This window comes from Urocampus carinirostris, chromosome 8 (assembly GCF_059441175.1).
Source record: "Urocampus carinirostris isolate Australia breed hairy pipefish chromosome 8, RoL_Ucar_1.0, whole genome shotgun sequence".
NCBI lineage: Eukaryota > Metazoa > Chordata > Actinopteri > Syngnathiformes > Syngnathidae > Urocampus > Urocampus carinirostris.
In genome coordinates this window covers 10,110,130-10,128,687 of record NC_142356.1, presented here as the reverse complement: position 1 = coordinate 10,128,687, position 18,558 = coordinate 10,110,130, and the positions used below count along the sequence as shown (strand labels likewise).

Sequence of the window (18,558 nt, the reverse complement as noted above, 5' to 3'; positions counted from 1 at the left end):
CTATTTCTCTTTTTAACTCTTTTGTTCCTCACATTATCTCTCTCTCTCTCCCTTTCTTTTTTTCCTTGTCCCACACTCTCTCTTTTTTTCTTATTTCTTTTTGTCTTTCTCCTCAATCTACTAGTCCGGCCCCCATGTTCCATCATGTGGCCCCCGATTTCAAATGTGTTTGACACCCCTGGTTTAAATGAAATGATCTGCATTTATATAGCGCTTTTAAAGTCAATGAAGACTTCCCAAAGCGCTTCACATTTACCCATCCGCACACACTCATACACTAATAGCGGCCGAGCTGCCATGCAAGGCGCCAACCTGCTTATTGGGGGTTTAGTGTCTTACCCAAGGACACTTTGACATGTAACACAAAGGAGCCGGGATTCGAACCTGCCATCTCTTGATCCTAAGACGAGCGCTTTACATCCTGAGCTGAATGATGAAATTACAAATGGCTGAAATAAAGGGGTTAAAAATTGAAAAAAAAAATCAAATCATGACTAAATATGCAGTGACACATTTCAGTATTGTAGCAATTTATTTTATTTTGAAAAATTTATGCTTCTCACCTTGGGAGAGAATCCGTTGTGCTTTTAAGAGGACAAAATGTACTAAGCAAAGCAACCGTTCAAATTCAAATTTAAGGAAATTGTTCTAGTTTGTTCCTTATAAAAAATTTACAAAATATTCTTCACGGATAATTTCACTTTGTTAGTTCTCACCAGCGGACTTTTGAGGCGAATAACAAGAAAATAATTCCAAGTTGTGTACTGAGAAGACAGAAATGAATGAAGTCCCTTTTTTTAAACATTAACGTATGCGATCCGCCTGTTTTCACCAGCGGGCATTCTGATTGGCCAGTTTCTACTGTTGCCACAGTGACGGAGTAGTAACGGAGCCTTGTCCCCGCCTTCTTTGCATATATAACAAAGACCCCACCCTCTCGGCGAGCCCTGATTGGTCGACGCGCTCTACTCTTCACTGTTTGTAAATTCACTCAGGACGCAGCCGTGCGGCACTCTGCGCGCAAATGAATTTTCACCTTTTTGATAAATATTTACCTTTCCTTGTTCATTTAAATAACTTCCGCCCTCGAGAGGAACAAACGAGGAGCTAAGTGACGTCGCCAACCCGAAAGGAAATCACCCAGGTAGGGTTGAAACTCCCCCTCGTCGTCGGTCTCTTTTATGTTAGCCGTTAGCATGCTAGCTAATCGCCGTCCGAGGTTTCCGTTGACGCGGATAATGTCGCACCAGAAATTCAAATACATAGTAAAATGGCGTCCTCGTGCGGGTACGTTGTGGTCGTTGTTTTGAAATGTCAGGCTGGAAGACGAATCCAAGAGCGGCTATGGTTCAGACGCAAGGAGCCCGAGGGTTGACGTCAGCGGCGGCCAGGGGAAACTTCGACGAGGTGCGGAGGATCTTGGAGGAATGCAGGCTGCACCCCGATGCTGTCAACGAGTTCGGAAGGACGGCGTTGCAAGTGAGCCTCGACTCTTTGGATGAGGTTTTGAGGGATCTAAAAAGTCATTTCGGGGCACGATCTTCCCACCCAAACAAAACCGGGTGTAGTGGTGAGAATGAAATAAAAGGAAACGAGAGGGAAAACAACAAGAAGAAATAAAAGCTGTGGTTGGGGGAAAAACAAAATAATAAGAACGGGGAAAATATGAAGAGGAAAAAGCAAGGAAAAAGAAAACACTAGGGGGAAAAAAGTTGAAAAGTCAAGTCATGTATATCTGTATAGCCCTTAATCACAAAGAGTCTCAAAGGGCTGCACAGACCACAAAGACTATTGCAAACTGCAGACATAAAAGGATAAAACATAATTTAAGAAAAAAAAGAAGTTAAAAGCTGGAGCGGATACAAAATAATAAGCGGGGGAAAAAAATAAAGAGGAAAAGCAAGAAAAAATAAAACGAGAGGGGAGGAAGGAATAAATCGTAAGGCAAGAAAAGCCCTTTGATACTCTTTGTGATTAAGGGCTATACAAATAAAAATGACTTGACTTGAAAAAATTAAAAGGCTTGGGGCGGCAAAATATTAAAATGAGGAAATAAAGAGGGGAAAAACAAAAATTAAAAAAAAAAAAACAAAGGGAGAAAAGAAGTAAAAAGCTGAGGGGATCAAAACGATAAAAATGGGAAAAATATATAAAGAGGAAAAAGCAAGAAGAAAAGAAAGCTAGGGGGGAAATAAAGTAGAAAAATATATTAAAGGAGAGAAATAGTTTTTAAAAAGCAAATAGAGGGAAGTAAAAAGCTGGTGGGGGGAACAAAAGAATAAAAACATTTAAAAAAAAAAAGACAAAAAAAGCAAGAAAACAAAATGCCAGGGGGGAAACAAAAGTGGAAAAAATATAATACATGAAAGGAGAAGAAAAATAAGAAAAAAAGCAAGAGAAAATAAGTTTAAAAAAAACTGATGGAAAAAAACAAAATAATAAAAATGGGGGAGAAATAAAGAGGGAAAAAGCACGAAAAAACAAAATGTTAGGGTGGGTGAAAAGTTGAAAAACCTAAAAAAAAGAATAAAGCAAGATAAAATGAGTAAATAGCTCGGGATGAACAAAAGAATAAAAAGGGGGAAAAACAAGTAGAAAACAAAAAAAGGAGAGGAAAAAAGGAAAAACAATAAAGCAAAAGAAAGACATTTTTGTTTATTATAAAACAAAATCAAGGCCCTATTTAAGTTTTTATGCACCTAATTCCTGCTTTCTTCGTTTCTGATTTTATTGAAAGTTTAGTCTGTCAGTGGTTTTGGAGTTCCAATTGTAAAAAGTTTTTTTTTTAAAATTTATAACTAATATTCTTTTATTTTTGCGGTATTACATTTTTTACGCCAATATTCAAGTTTTTAAAACAAAAAAAATATGGGCTCCAAATATCAGTTATTGGTCTCCTCTTAATACTAATCAAATGTATCCGCCCTGGAAAACAAATACCGGTTCATCCTTGGTCTAAATAAGGGTCTTGAACTCAATTGAGATGGGGGTTCGCTGAAGCCAAGTTGAGCCAAATGGCGTCTTCCACAAAAACATTCAGCTGTTCCTAAAGGGACAGTGTTTTAAATGTGTCCTCTAGATGTCGCTGTAATTCATAGTGCAACCAAAATGAGTCCAATGAAGACTACAGACTACGGAGACTAAAAAGAGTAAAAAGCAACCTTTGTCATCTGATATTTACCCATCCTTTATCAAAGAAAGAAAAAAGAAGAACTTTTTTTTAAAGGAATAGAAAATACGGAAGAAAAATAAAAGGAGGAAATTAAGGAAAATGGCAATATAAAGAAAAAATTGGGAAAAAGAAAGCAAAAATGGAAGAAATTAAAGGAGAAAAAAAAAAAGAAAATAATACAAATTTTCTCTTTAATTCTCCCCTTTTTTCCCCTTTGTCTCTCAAGTGGTACTTTTTGTCCTGTTACTCTTTTATTTTCCATTTTTCTCTTTTGTCCCTTATTTCTTTTCTTTCTTCACTTCACTTTGAGTCTCGGTATTTTGTCTTCTTCGTTTGTGCTTTTGGCACTGGTATTCGGTGGCACGACAGAATACAGCGACATCTGGTGGGAAAATAATACACACTGTCCCTTTAACTTTCATGTAAAAGCGGGGCCTATTGTTCCGCAGGTGATGATGATGGGCAACTCCAAGGTGGCCCGCCTGCTCCTGGAAAGCGGGGCCGACCCCAACGTCCAAGACTCTGGGGGCACGGCCCCGGTCCACGACGCCGCCCGCTCGGGCTTCGTGGACACCTTGCGGGCGCTGGTGGAGCACGGCGCCTCGGTGAACGTGGCGGACCACGGCGGGGCCCTTCCCATCCATTTGGCCATCCGAGAGGGCCACCGTCCCGCCGTGGAGTTCCTGGCCCCGCTTTCTGACCTGGGTCGCGCCAACGCCCGAGGACAGACGGCCGTGGACGTGGCCCGGGCCGCCCGGCGCCTGGACATGATCCGCCTGCTCCACGCCCACATCCGATCCTAGTCTCGCCCGCCAGAGAATCCCTTTCTGATGAAACCTGGTGACTTGAATTCGTTGGCATCTATGTACCGTATTTATTCGTGTAGAACGCGTACTTTTTTTTTTTTTCTACCCCAAAAATAACTCCTCGTTTGGGTGCGTGCAATACACCGGGTTCCTAGGTAGTGCATGACCGTATTTGCACGATAAAGCAGTCAAAAAATATCACTGACCCCCTTCGCACAATGGGAGTCGAACCTGAATCGCGGCGGTCACGGTGCAGATGCTTAACCGCTAGGGATTTAGATGACACGGGTAAACGGCAAGCTTTTATGTCACCATTACACTATTTTCACGTTACCACATTATTGAGTTCGAGGGGCCATGGTTAAATTAATTTATTGATAACGTCCACTAGAGGTAAGTCCGACCCGAAATTTGGGTCTGGTCGGGCCTAAAATGTCAATCATTATGCTTGGGTTTGTGCAGGGCTTCTCCTTCGCTGACAGTTTTGTTAGAATCCACCCGTCATTGTTCTTTGTCAAATCAACTGTTATAATTGCGCTCTCTGCGGCGCTAGAGGGGGACAGATTCCATCGCCTGGTTGCCTCCACAAATGGAAAGAAACAAGGAACAATGATGAGTGGATCATTTAAATATGAAGCCCTGCTCCAAAATATATAAAAAAAATGACTTTGGCTTGGTCCTTTATATAAAGTTAATTTGTCAGACTCAACTTGTGCGGGGTATGGTCCCGCTGGATTTTTTTTTTAGGCCCAATCTTACCTCTAACGGAAACGATAAACACGATACCAAAATAAAACGTATAATTAATGTATTTAATTTCTTCTTTAATGTCCGATTCAGTGTCAACGAATGATTTTAATCATGCTCCCGCGATAGTAAACATAGCATGATGATGAGATCAAGACGAATGCCTTTTTCCTAGTGGTCTGGTGCAGGGGTCGGCAACAAGCGGCTCTGGACCCACACGCAGCTTTTTGGCACTCTTAGTTGCTCTTTTGCACTTCATCAAAATTGTTTGATAATGGAAAATCTATGGTTTTTGGCGGACAAACATCACACATTATTAGCGTTTTTCAATGAGTATAGACCTATACAGTGTATATGTATGTATATATAATATATACACACTATATGTTGCCTTCCTGGCTCTCTATATTTGGTGTTCCCTACCCTCGGTCTAGTGTTTAAGAATCAGCGCTCTCACCGCCGCGATCCAGGTTCGAATCCTTTTGCGTTGGTTCTCGACACAACATACGTGACCTACAATGTTTCGTTTGAGCTAGTGACAGAATTTTTTTACCAATTTTGCATCATCAATTCAGGGTGCGCACGATACACGAATAAATACCCAGTTTGTTTTTCCGAGCTCGCCGTCATTCACGACGCACTTGTTTTGTTCTCATGGCAGCTAATTTTCAGTTGTGTGTTTTGCACAGTGCAATGTAGGCACCTTATTTACGAAATCTTATTTATCTGTTTTGGCGCTTTGACCCGGGAGTGCACAATAGTTTCAACCTCTCCCGTCGTTTTGTGTTCCCGTGTAACCATTATAACTGTTTGTTTGTCTGGTGTTTTTTTTTTAATGTTACAAAACTTGAACTGGTGCAAAATGAACTACCCACTTGCATGAAATTAGATGTACTTAGAATTTAAATTATTTATTGTTGTTGATATAGCAGTGACGATTTGTGTTTTTGTTTTTTTTATATTGTTATTTATACCAAGAATACTTTTAATACAGAAGTGAAGACGTTCTGTTTGCTGTTTAGAACAATGAAAGCACAAAATAAATGTTTGGAATAAAGCTGCTGCGTGGCTGGGTATTTTTGTTTTCTTCCTTTTATGTGTATAAACAGGGTTTGTTCGGGTGCTTGAAATTCTTAAGAATGCTTAAATTTTAAGGTGTTTTCAAGGTCAGGACAATGCTTGAATTTTGGGCAGAGTGTTTGAAAATGCTTGAAATTGTTTCCATGGCCATGTTTCTTGGCAGTCTGACTCCAAAGACCCAGTACAGCCAGGTGGTGCCCATACCTCTCTAGGACTAACATTTAGATGAACGCATAATAAACATAAAACAAGAGGCAAATCATATAAAAATAAAGAAAATAATAAATATTCATTTAGCTTTTAACTAGCTTGTTTACTGATCCTCAGTGTTTTTGCCTCGTGTTTCTTGAAAAACTGATCCAATGACGTCTGTGTTTCACTGCTTTTGACAATCCGTCGGAAATGCGCGAGTAAGACATGCAGTGTTCATTTTACCTGTGAAAAGTGATGGGTCCCAGAGACTCGCATGCTCAAAAATCTATGGGTCCCAACAGAGATCTATGGGTCCCCAAAATGTAGTGTTATCGTGCTTGAAATTGTAAATCGGTGACAAATATATAATAAAAATCTATTTATTCATTTGTTTTAATCATCAGTTTATTGGTAATACAAATCAGTTATCACTTTAGATCTTTCAGTTCATATATTCTTCGTGGTTTGCTGTCCCGCCACAGTTGTATGGCCTTCTCAAGGTCCAATCCATTATCATCCTCCTCACAGCGTCACCAGGAATATAATTTAGTCCATTTTGGCAGAAAAATCCTTTTCTTGCTAGGAGTATTCTTTTGTTTTTCTTTCGTCGAATCGTTCGCTTGAACACACGTGTTTTCCTTGCCTCTGCGATCTTTCAAAAAATTTCCATACCCGTCGACCTGCACGGCTCCATGCCCTTACAAAATGTTGTATTTTCCCTTACAAAATAATCCCTACGCCATATAATTTTTCAAACGTGTTTATTTATGTAGTTTAACATGTTATATTGTACATGTGTTTCGTTATATCATATATATTGTTAATGAACATTTTGTTGTGAGATACTGAGTTGCTCGACATGAATGAGGTTTATTATAAAAAAGGTTCAAAAATGAAGTCGCTTGGACGTTCACCGTAGAATGGAAAAATACATGCAAATATAATTAAGTAGAATAATACATTTTCTTATTCAAATTATTAATACATTTTCTGCATCAAATTATTGTTGGTAATATACTGATTAAAGGGATAACCACAAACCTGTCTTTTTTTCCATTTTCTCTTTTTATATTTCAATTTTTTCTTAACTTCTTTAAACAACCTAATTCGTAATATCAATCATTAAAGCAAGTGAGCCATTTGAGAGCCAGCTCTCTTTAATTAATTGAGCCAAAAAAGCCGGTTCTCTTAAAAAAAAAAAAAAAAAGACTGACTTTCACTTTTCACTACACAACTCGAACTGGTTTGACTTGATTGATTTGCCGTTTGGTGATAGTCGCTGTATACCGGATGGTACCCATGATTGACAAATTTGTGTTTTTCCTTACAGATTTCCTTGTAAGTCGTACACGTCTTAAAATGCATAATAAACGTAGAACGTAGGTTGACAAGTGTTAATTTCTCCGCCGTTTTTTCATGCCGGAATTATTGCCCTTGTTATCACTTTCTGCATTATGTTTCGACTTATTACTGACACTGAAGAAATTACCAATTTTGTGTTGATTTTCACCTTCCCTCGACGACAACCACCACAAAAATGACGTGATCTTGAAGCAACGAGATCAGCGTGCAGACGAAAACTCGAACCGCGAGACCAAAACCACAATGGCGGATCTGCCTGACGAAAAGTTGGGAGTGCGGTAAATCTTTGTTAAAAAAAAAAAGTAATCGGGTAGTAATGACAATTTGATGTCAAAAATGTTGTGTCCCGGGGACGCACGTTGATTTGAGACGATGCGTCCCCAGCAAAAATGATACGTCGAGGACGGAGGGACGCGGGCAAACGAGAACACTGGACATATTGAGCAGTAACCTGACTTCTCGGTAATTCCTTTCCACAATTTCTGAGACGTTATTGAATTTTGCCAATATGTCCACCTGCGCAGCGACGTGTTTCCATACCTTTTCTGTCATCTAATGCTATGTTTCGATGGCCAGAAAAAGTCTTTTCCTCTTCTTGTCCCTTTCTGCATGTCTTTTATGGGGTCCATTGTGAATGATAACCTTTTGTAGCGGTACCATACAGTAGGCTGTTTACAGAGCAGTAAGGGGACACGAAGAGCATGCCAGGATTCACACATACGCACCGAGTTTTTGTATCCTGAAACGCCTTTGTATCTAAAGGCTGGGACTTTTGTATGTAAATCAGAGTACATTCAATCTTAAAGACTACTGATCTTTTGAATTTTGTTTGACTGATTTGAATTTTTATTTTAAGATTTGTGTCTAAATTGGTTAGTATAGAATTACTTTATATCTTGTGGTTTTGTATTTCAGGGATTTTGTTGTTATTCCACTTTAAATCTGTTCAGTGTGTAAAAGATCTAAAATTGTTTTGTATTTTTACAATTATTTTTGTACATCTGTGAATATTTTAATTTAGATTTCATGAAATTACTAATTAGTAAATAATTTGGAGCATAATGTTTTATTATTATAATCTATCGCTAAAGAAATCTGAGGAGCCTTTTGGGAGCCAATAGACACTGCTCTTTTCACCTTTCCTCTTGGATATAACAGTAAGTACTGTGGACAATGTATACTATAGAGCAATATTTGTTCATAAGAGACATGCGAAAACAATCTAGAAAATTGCAATTAGGGTTTAGTTTACAGTACAGCTAAATTTCTGTACGCAGCAAGAATATTTGTTTAAAACTTTCGTTGGAATGTCATGTACTTCTTTGTGAACTCGGCATGCAGACAGACCTGGTTCTACAAGTCGCAACATGACTGACCTGAAAAGAAGTAACCCTTCTTTTTTTTTTTTAGATACTTTGAAATGGGAAACCCACTAACAAGATCAACCTGGAGTTATTTGTGTATGTGGACATTGCAAAAGGTTATGAACGTTTTATTTTTATTTTTATAGTTTACAACATGGTGCCGAGATGTGGTATACAAAGAAATAAATAATAGGGACGTTAGGTTTTTATTAGGGCCTCAATTGATTTAAATGATGACCAATAACACAAACGATCATATAAATGTGCATTTTTTTCAAAGTAAAATTTGTATTTTACATAACAAGAGCCTCACCGAAAGGGAGCTGACCTGATTGTCCGCCATTTTTTTTTGCTGTGAATACCCAAAAACAAAGGCTGGGTTAAAAAAAGACAGGTAAAATGTAATACTCACTTAGAATCTCCGTAGTTTGTATTCTTCCGTGTACTTTGTAGGCCTTGTTTATGGTTGCACTACACCAGGGGTCTCTAACTTAATTACCCCGGGGGCTGCTGGAGGTAGGGTCTAGTTCAGATTGGGCCAAATCGGGTTTTCCACATGAAAGGCTCTTATAAAAACTTTCAGCTGTGACAATATGCATCAATTACCTGCACCGCTTATCCTCAGTAGGGTCGCGGGGATGCTGGAACCCATTCCAGCCATCTTTGGGCAGTGGGCAGGGGACACCCCGAACTGGTTGCCAGCCAGTGCACACAGGGACAACTCACTCGCTCATTTGCATCTAGGTACAATTTCAACCAGCCAATTAACCTGACATGCATGTTTTTTGGATGTGGGAGGAAACCGGAGTGCAGGCACGGGGAGAACATGCAAACTCCAAACAGACGGTTCGATCTCATGACTTTAGAACTGTGTCGCACACGCGCTAACCACTGCAGCGCCATGCTGCCCACATGAAGAATTCATTAGAAATAAACCCTACACACTGGCCTAATCAGCCCCTGAGCTGCAAGTTTAGATACCTGGTTTTGAACAATCCAAACAATTGGGTTGTTTTATATCATATTTGACCCCTGCTAGGAGGTGCCTAATAATACACACTGTCCCTTTAAATTCTTAAATAAAGGTGGGGCCTTAAATTATCATCTCGTGGGCCGCAATTGACCCCCGGGCCATGAGTTTGAGGCACCTGGTTTGGAACGCTCCAAACAAATGGGTCGTTTTGTGTCAAAAAAAGCCAGAAAATTGGGTCGAATTGACCCAAGTGTACTGGGCTGGTCCTGATCGAATGAATTTTTGACAACTCGGAGGCAACTAATTATACAAACTGGTATTAGGGTAAACTATCCTCAAACATTACACAGTGTTCTTTCATGACTCAGAGTTGTCCTCACCTCAAGAGAGTAGACATAATTGTCTGCCATTTTCCCACTACCGATTCCCAAAAATGAGAATATTAGGGTGCAGATTGGCCATTTTGAGTCTTATTAGTTTTTATTCTTCCCTGTGCTTTTTAGCATTTATTTTTGCACTCATCCTCAGAGTCACCAGCCAATACCCAACATCAAGAGCAGCTGAATGGCAGCGTTGACATTCCCGAAACTGACAAATAAACCCTGATTTAATTACAACATAACACATAAGATTTTTTTTTACCTTGCCAAACATCGAGCGTAGCCCACTAGCCTTAGCTAACTACTAGAGATAACAGAGTATTACATTTGGACTAATCTTTGGCTGTCGTTAGCAAAACTTGACTTAATGTGCGTTTGTCGATTAATGGGGTCAAGAAGGGAAAAGTTGGGGAGTAAATCAGCATGTAGTAACAGAAGTTTATGCTAACAGTGAAAAATGCCCACTTGAAAATGTACTCTTAAGTCCGTCTCGAATCAACAAAGATGCTCCCTGGATCAACTCAGCTACTCATCAACCTCGTCCGTGCATGCAAAGGCAACAACTCGAGCAGGTTTTCCTCGGCAACCAGTCCGCTGGTGGTGAGCATGGGGCAATCGGTAACCTCCACCGGCAAGGCGTCCAGCCGGTTCCCCTTGAGTTCTAGTCGAATGAGCTGGGCCAGATTTGCCACTCTGGAGCTGAGGTAGAACAAGCAATTGTTCGCCAGGTTCAGAGTCTTGAGCCTCTTACAGGAGAACAATTCATCCGGGAGCGTCTCCAAAGTGTTGAAAGCGGCTGAGAAGAACTGAAGTCCCTGCAGAATGCCCACCTCTGGCGGGATAGCGGTGAGCTGGTTGTGGGAAACATCCAAGTGTCGCAGTTTGGTGCAATAGAACAATCGAGGGGACAAGTTCCGAAGTTTGTTCCAGCTGACGTCCAGAGTTTCCAATGTGTGGAGTTTGCTGATGTGATCTGGGATGTAAGTGATTTTGTTGTGCCACAACCGAAGCGTCACCAGCCGCTGGCAATGCTGCAGGCTTAGGATCTCCTCCACCGTGGTCAGTTTGTTCTCCTTCAGATCCAGCTCCTGCAGGTTGCTCAGGCTGAAGACGGCGCTAGGAATGCGCTCCAACTCACAGCCCACCAGCTCCAACGAGACCAGGTTGGTCAACTTTTTCAGGCTGCTGTAGCCTTGGATCTTGGTGCCTTCGTTGTGGATACACAGACGCTGGAGCTGATGCGCCACGTCACCCACACTGGCTGGAATCTTGGTCAGGTTGGAGCGCAATGTGAGGACTCTCAGGGCTGCTAGATCTTGGAGGGAGTCCAAGGTGGCACCTCGGGCTAGCTCGTTGATCAGAGGACCGTTCAGATGCAGTTCCTCTAGATTTTGTAGGTGGTACATCCATTCGGGGACCTCGTCTAGACTTTCGAAGCACAGGCGCAGGGATTTCAACCGTTCTTTGAAGTGGTTCAAAGCAGGCAGCTGGACTTTAGCCTGGCAGTAGATCAGAGACAGATGCTTAAGATTCTCTAGCTTGGCCACGCTGGCCGCAATGGAGACATTTTTAACCTGCTCCAGTTTCAGCGATTCCATCTCAACCAAGTCATAGACCGTGTCGGGGAGTCCCGGCAAAAGAACTAGGTGGAGCTCCAGTCCGCCAATGGCGTTGGGGGAAAGGCGAGCCCTCAGTTTCTTAGCGGTCCATTCGTAGTTGAGGTTAAGCTGGTGGAGCCGGCTCTCGCTCACCTCGGAAAGGAAAAAAGCGAACCGTTTGGCATAGAGGTCATCGTATTGGTCCACCAGGTGGAGTAGGAAGGCAAAGTCGTTCTTCACGTCCGGTATGTCGTTGATGCCGGTCTCGAGCCTGACATGCTCAAAGGAATAGACCCTCAAAGGGCGGTGGAACTGCCAGTAGAGGGTGTAGATGCACAAAATACCGTAAACGGCGACAAAGCAGATGTAGCAATAAGCTAGCTTGGAGAACAGATGAGCTTTATTGTGATTGCAGCAGTAAATATCAAAACCGGTCAGCTCAGGCGGAACCAAACACCGCACCACGATTTCGATGTTTGGCGAGAGAGCTGCGGTGTAGATGATGATTAAAAGGAACTTGAAGACCTTGAGGGAGGTTTGCAGCACATACATGATGTACAAAATGTCCGCCTCCTCAACGTGAGTCCGAAATTTCTTGACCTTCTCGAAAAGAGCCTTCGCCTGCTCGCCTTCCTTTTTGTCCAACACGGACGGAGCAGACTGAGACTCCGAAGTCTTCTTATCCGGGTTGGATTTACAGGAGATAGACCGTTGAAGCAAGACCGTCTCCTCCTCCTCGCCTCGTTTTTCTCCCGGATCTTTGGAGATGGTGTTCCTTCTCCAGTTGACTAACTTCTCCTCCCCCCTTTCCTCCGAAACCTCACTCAAGGCCCTGGTGGTCCAAGGGGAATCGAAGCATTTTCCCAGGATGGTTACAAATAGGTCGAGTTTGGAGGATGTTCCGGGGAATTTAAACCAAAAACTGCTGGTGACCATAAAGATCATGGTGTGGATTACGACCAGGTACGGAAAGTATTTGGCGTACCAGTGCACGAAGCGCTCGTAGCAGTAGTGGTTGATGAAGACGTACTGGTGGATGTCCAGATTGTTCTTGCGGCCGAGTACCTTCCGTATGACGGGATCGATTGGCTTGGAATGGTCGCTCTCCCACGTGTAGTTCTCGCCGTAGTGACGGATGTGGCTGCAGTCGATTGCGCTCGGCGTCGGACTGGTGAAGGGACTCGGTAGGCAGGCGATCTTGTCTTGGGTCAGCTGAATATAAACAATAAAAGTCTATCTTTAACAGATGGGAGCGAATTGTATGTACGAATGCTAATGCTATCAATTACTACTACTGTTATCCCTCGCTACTTTGTGCTTCGTATTTCACAACCTAAGTGCATCGCTTGTTGAAATTCTTTCCGCAATCCGTTATCCCGGATCGCAAAATGATGCGAGAGTCTGTTTTTGTGGCTTTTTTTTAGTTGTGATGGCTTTGACAGCTGTAAACACTGTCAGCAATGAGCTAATAAGTCATAATAACAGCTAAATTCAACAGCTTAATGCTAACAAATTACGGTAACGAGTATATGTGAACATGTTATAAATATATGTTAATGCTTACAGCTACATTACTGCTTCATGCTAACATATTATGTTAATAACAGCTAAATGCCAGAGGCTACATGCTAACAAATAATGCTAACGACTACATGCTAACGAGTCATACTAATGGCTAAGTGATAAATGCTTCAAATAATGCTAATTGGTCATTGCTAACTGCCTCTTGCTTGCTAGCTATCTTACTACTAAGCTATTTTGCTAACAGTTAAATATTGACAATTTATGTTACCAGCTACATTTAGAAAAATTATGCTAATGTTATAGCTTTGTGCTAACAGCTACATGCTAACTCCTTCATGCTAACAAATTATGCTAACAGCTTCATGCAAACTGCTTATTACGTACAAGTAATGATAATGGCTACATGTTAACTGATACTTTCTTAAAAATTATGCTAATGGTTACTTGCTACAGTTAAATATTAACAATTTATGCTAACAGCTACATGCTGAAAAATTAGTTAGTCAACTGGAGAAGGAACACCATCTCCAAATTATACAGCTCAATGCTAACTACTTCATGCTTACAAATTATGCTAACAGGTACATGTTAACGCTTTATACTAACGGCTAAATGCAGGGGGCTAGAGAGCACATATGTGTCATGCAGTACGTGGAGGCTCATTTTTTTTCCTTTTCCCACCGACTAAAACAAACAGCACTCGTGTGGCTGCAGTTCATTATCCCTAGTCAACTGTGAGCAGCTGGCAGAATGCATCTTTAAATTTAGGGGCCACAGATTTCTGGTCCTCATTAATTGCGCTGAAAGATAAATTACAGTATGTGTGAGAATGGCTCACCTGCAGGGTGCATCCAAACACTCCGATCATGAGCATGGCCACACACAAATACTCTGAGAAAACATCCCACCACGGCTTGAGGACTCGGTACTTGGAATTCTGCTCGATGCCGATGTTTCGGAATTCTCCCACTGGGATCATCCTGGATCACTGAAGGTGAGGGAAAAAAAGGACGCTCAGAGGAGTAATCAATTACTAATTGTGTAAATAATATACATAATGTGGTTGGTGGGTGTATCCTGTGGTGTGTCTTGGGAAAGTACAGCCTGGTAAATACTGAAGTCAAGTCATGTTTATTTGTATAGCCCTTAATCACAAGGAGTCTTAAAGGGCTGCACAGACTGTAGACTATTGCAAACCACAGACTATTGTTACACCATCCCCTGATCTAAAACCTTCATGAGGGCAAATAATACACATATTGTCAACATAAAATATAGGTTAATCATATGCTATAGAATAGAAGTGTGTTTTAAGCCAAGATTTAAACATTTCCACTGAGGTTGCAGATCGAATCTCAGGGGGAAGAGCATTCCACAGCACCGGAGCCCGAATGGAGAATGCTCTCGAACCCGCGGATCCCTTCTTGACTCTTGGGATCACCAGTAGACCAGCATTTTCAGAGCGAAGGCTCCGGACCGGAACATAGGGCGATATTAGATCTGAAAGATATGAGGGAGCAAGTCCATGCATGATTTTGTATACTACCAACAGAACCTTAAAATCACATCTTAAGCTAACAGGGAGCCAATGCAGGTTAGCTAAAATCGGGGTAATGTGATCAAACTTTCTTGTCTTAGTTAAAAGCCTCGCTGCAGCATTTTGTACCAGCTGAAGGCTCTTGATTTTGGACTTTGGGAGACCGGAGAGTAGTGCACTACAGTAATCGAGACTTGACAATCCCTCTTCAGGCTAATATATGTTGCCACCGGTCTCAAACTGGGGACCTTCCACATATTAGGCTAATGTGCTAACCACTGCACTATAGAAACACAAAAAAATCCACAATTTTGAAAAGAAAATCCAAGAATTGCAAGATTAAAGTCAAGTCACATTATTTGTACAGCCCTTAATCACAAAATGTCTCAAAAGGACTGCACAGGTTACAATGACACCATCCCCTGATCTTAAACCAACATGCGGGCAAGGAAAACCTCAAAACCTCAGTACGAGGAAATATTATTTATTGTATTATTTGTTATTGCAACACCTGTTGCAGCCTGGTCATCCTGAAAGGGGGATTACCACATGTGCGGTCCCTTCTCAAGGTTTCTTCATGATGAGTTTTTCCTTGCCCTCATGTTGGCTCCAGATCAGGGGATGGTGTATAATAGTATAAAAAAATAGTCTGTGTAAAAACCTGTGAAGCCCTTTGAGACTCTTTGTGATTAAGGGCTATACAAATAAAAATGACTTGACAGGTGAGGCTTTGTCTCACCTGCCTCCCCAGATCGGAATACTTTTTAGAGGAAAGACTGAAAATCTATTATTTGCATAACAAAGCAAAAAGCTGATATCAAGTCAGGTGCAAGGAGTTGTTCAACCAGTTTAACCACTGTATTAAACACCAACTTCACAATATTCCTTTCTAAAGACACCTCCCAAATTCCTACACATTTCTTTTTTACCATCCCTGACATTTTTTGATGCGTTCAAGATAGCATGAGCAGCATTTTGGTGACATCCCAGCGTTGATATACGAGTAGAAGAGAAGGCGCGGTTAGACAATCATCTCAGGTGCACGGGAAAAGAAATAAAAGTCCTCAAAATCTTCAAGTACAACAAACTGATAAACAGCTACATTTAAAGTCTTAGTATATTCTGCACATTTCTAATTATTTGTTCTAAAGTAAAGATTAACTTCAAAATAGACGCTCTTATTTATCCGATAAAACCGGACTTACCTTTTGCAACTGTGGTATCCGGTATTCTCGCGAGCCCCTCTTCATGGATGAGATCGAGGTGTCAAGTTGCGTTGGAAAAGATGCACATCCGGATTCACACTTCAAAATAAGTCAATAGGAGGTAGGATATTAGTGGTCGAACTTCAAAATAAGGGATGTTTGGGGGAAAAAGTTAAGGACAGCACTTGAGAGCAGACCCTAGGGATATGAGTTAGTCCGTTCTGAGATGGGGATCGTAGTGATTTTGCCGTATAGTAGGGGATAGAAACTATGATAATTAACAAATTATTATTATTATTATTAAATGCCTTCCGGAACATCAGGTACAAATTTAAAATAATTACATTGTGCATACCAAGTACTACTAATTTGTAATACACGTGCATATGATTGAATACAAATGCATGTAAAAAGGAAATCTTATTCACCTTTAACATGATACGACTTTGAGCTGGCACAGTGGCGTAGAGGGTGGATGCAGAGGGGCAACGGATTCAAATTAAAAGTGCTTTTGGAACTTGTGAGGATTGTTGTGCCTTTAGAATCACCTCTTTATTTTTCATAATCGTAACGAGGGATAGGGATTTTGCCTTCATTTTTCTTCTTCACGAGCTTTGTTTTTGACGTTATCACATATTTGCTTTACATTTTAGCATCATGGTAAACCTTGAGATTTAAAGTGAGTACAGTCCAAAAATACAGTATTATTTTGTTATCTTTTTATGAAGTATACACAATTCTGAACTGAAAGAATAGCGCATTGTGGGAAGTAGTTTAGCCCAAAGCAAACGGGCTTTTCTGTGATGCAGTGACGCAAACCAATAGGAGACCTGAAATTATATGAAATCTAAGAATAGTAGACAGGCATCTTGGAAACAAAATATTAATTTGGTTACAGTACTTTCTTGTACATTTAGAATGATTGGTTTTTCAAATTCTGTACAAAATATAGATTTCAAAACAAAATCTAATATGCTGACAACTGAGCCCCGAGTATTGATGTACCATATAACAGGAGTATTCAACCTTTTTCGAGCTGAGAGCTTTTTGTTACTTATTAGCGCAAAAAGCAGTTTGATACGAATTTCTAAAATAGCTACTCGGGTAGAGGATTGCTAAATAGCTAACTTGATAGCTAGCTAGAAAGGTAAAATAACTAAAAGGGAACTAGATAGCTCGCTAATAAAAAGCAAAGTAAATAGCCAGATAGAGAGTTAAAGAAAAAAAGGCTAGATAGAAAGGAGGGCAACATTTAGCACAACTACCAAAAAAGATAAAATGTCAGCTAAATAGCATGAAAAAATGTAAAAAGCTAGCTAGTTTTCAAAATAGCTTAGTAGTAAGATAGCTAGCTAAAATGGTAGCTAGACAGCTAGCTAGCAAAAACTGCACATTTTTGCTCCTTCACGTTATTAAAAAACTGAATTGGAATTAAGTTTGTTGCATTTCCTGTAAAATAAATTAGTAAAAAGATGAAAAAATGAACTTGTTTAATACATAGATTCTCATTCATTTAAAAAAATATATATAACCAATTGCTTAAAAATATCAAAACTTAAAAGTTTTTCTATTTATGTCCATAGAGCTCATGACTTGAATTCCTAAAAAAAAATCAACATTTGCCAATAATATGTTCTTACCAGGTTAATCATTTGAAGTATGATTAATTAGACGAAGTCAACAACGAAGGAAGAGAGTCATTTAACTAAAAAAAAAATCACAAAGATCACCAGTGCTCGGCCAATTTTCAGAACAGGTCGGCGGACACCTCAACTGTCCACCAGGGGGCACCACGTTGTAGACACCTGCTGCAAGGTAAAAACATAATGCCAACAAAATATAGATTAATGTACACTTCAAGGCAGTGTTTTTCAAGCCTTTTCTAACCTAGGTACACTTTTATTTATAAAAAAGTTCTGAGGCACAACGTCCGCCGAAAATGTTTGAAAATTAAGTTATGTCAAATATTTCACTGTACTACCTCATACGCAGATTAGTATATAAAAAGAAAATAATACTTAAAATAAAAAATGATGTTCTTTATGTTTTTATTTTTTACAGTGCAATCTCAAACCTCTTTGTTAAACAAATTAAGGTATTAAAAGTACTGTGCTACTTCATGAGCAGATAATTAGCAGGGTTGGGTAGGGTTACTTTAACTGGTTTACTTTTAATTACTTTTGGATTACTCCAATACCAAATATGCTAATAAAAGACAAAAGAAACTAAATATGAATCAAATGATCTCCGGCAAAACTCACATAAAATGCGACAGAAACAAAATGAAAATAAATCCAAACAGCTTGCCAACATCATTTTTGCCCTTCCATGTATTCCAAGCCTGCACAAAATTTAGTCATTTTATTTATATTTAGTTTCTTTTGTCTTTTATTAGCATATTTTGTATTGGAGTAATCCAAAAGTAATTGAAAGTAATCAAGTTAAAGTAACCCTACCCAACCCTGATAATTAGTATACAAGAAGTATATAAAAATCTACTGCCACCTACTGATATGGATGAATATTACAGTTCCTCATCTGAAGATAGCAAAAATACTGAATAATGGCCTAATATTTTTGGAAACTTCCAGCAGCACACTAGACAAGGTCTCACGGCA

At 40.1% G+C, this 18,558-nt stretch overlaps 2 protein-coding genes across 3 annotated transcripts; one reads left to right on the top strand and one right to left on the bottom strand.

The window, feature by feature from the left end:
- Nucleotides 1-959: 959 nt before the first annotated feature.
- cdkn2d (cyclin-dependent kinase inhibitor 2D (p19, inhibits CDK4)) lies at nt 960-5,801 on the top strand. Its single transcript, XM_088341571.1, has 3 exons — nt 960-1,144; nt 1,319-1,479; nt 3,622-5,801. Exons 2-3 carry the CDS (start codon nt 1,345-1,347, stop codon nt 3,973-3,975), a joined length of 489 nt encoding a protein of 162 aa, XP_088197697.1. The 5' UTR covers nt 960-1,144; nt 1,319-1,344; the 3' UTR covers nt 3,976-5,801.
- Nucleotides 5,802-6,363: 562 nt separating this feature from the next.
- LOC148360676 (volume-regulated anion channel subunit LRRC8C) lies at nt 6,364-18,062 on the bottom strand. Of its 2 annotated transcripts, XM_088341569.1 has the most exons (4): nt 17,581-18,062; nt 15,941-16,039; nt 14,037-14,186; nt 6,364-12,886 (listed from the first exon to the last, which is right to left on the bottom strand). In XM_088341569.1, the coding sequence occupies exons 3-4, from the start codon at nt 14,175-14,177 to the stop codon at nt 10,598-10,600; spliced, it is 2,430 nt and encodes an 809-aa protein (XP_088197695.1). In that variant the 5' UTR covers nt 14,178-14,186; nt 15,941-16,039; nt 17,581-18,062; the 3' UTR covers nt 6,364-10,597. The 2 variants fall into 2 exon arrangements, with proteins under 2 accessions (XP_088197695.1, XP_088197694.1); XM_088341568.1 differs by lacking the exon at nt 17,581-18,062 and having other exon boundaries at nt 15,941-16,809.
- Between the last annotated feature and the right edge of the window lie 496 nt (nt 18,063-18,558).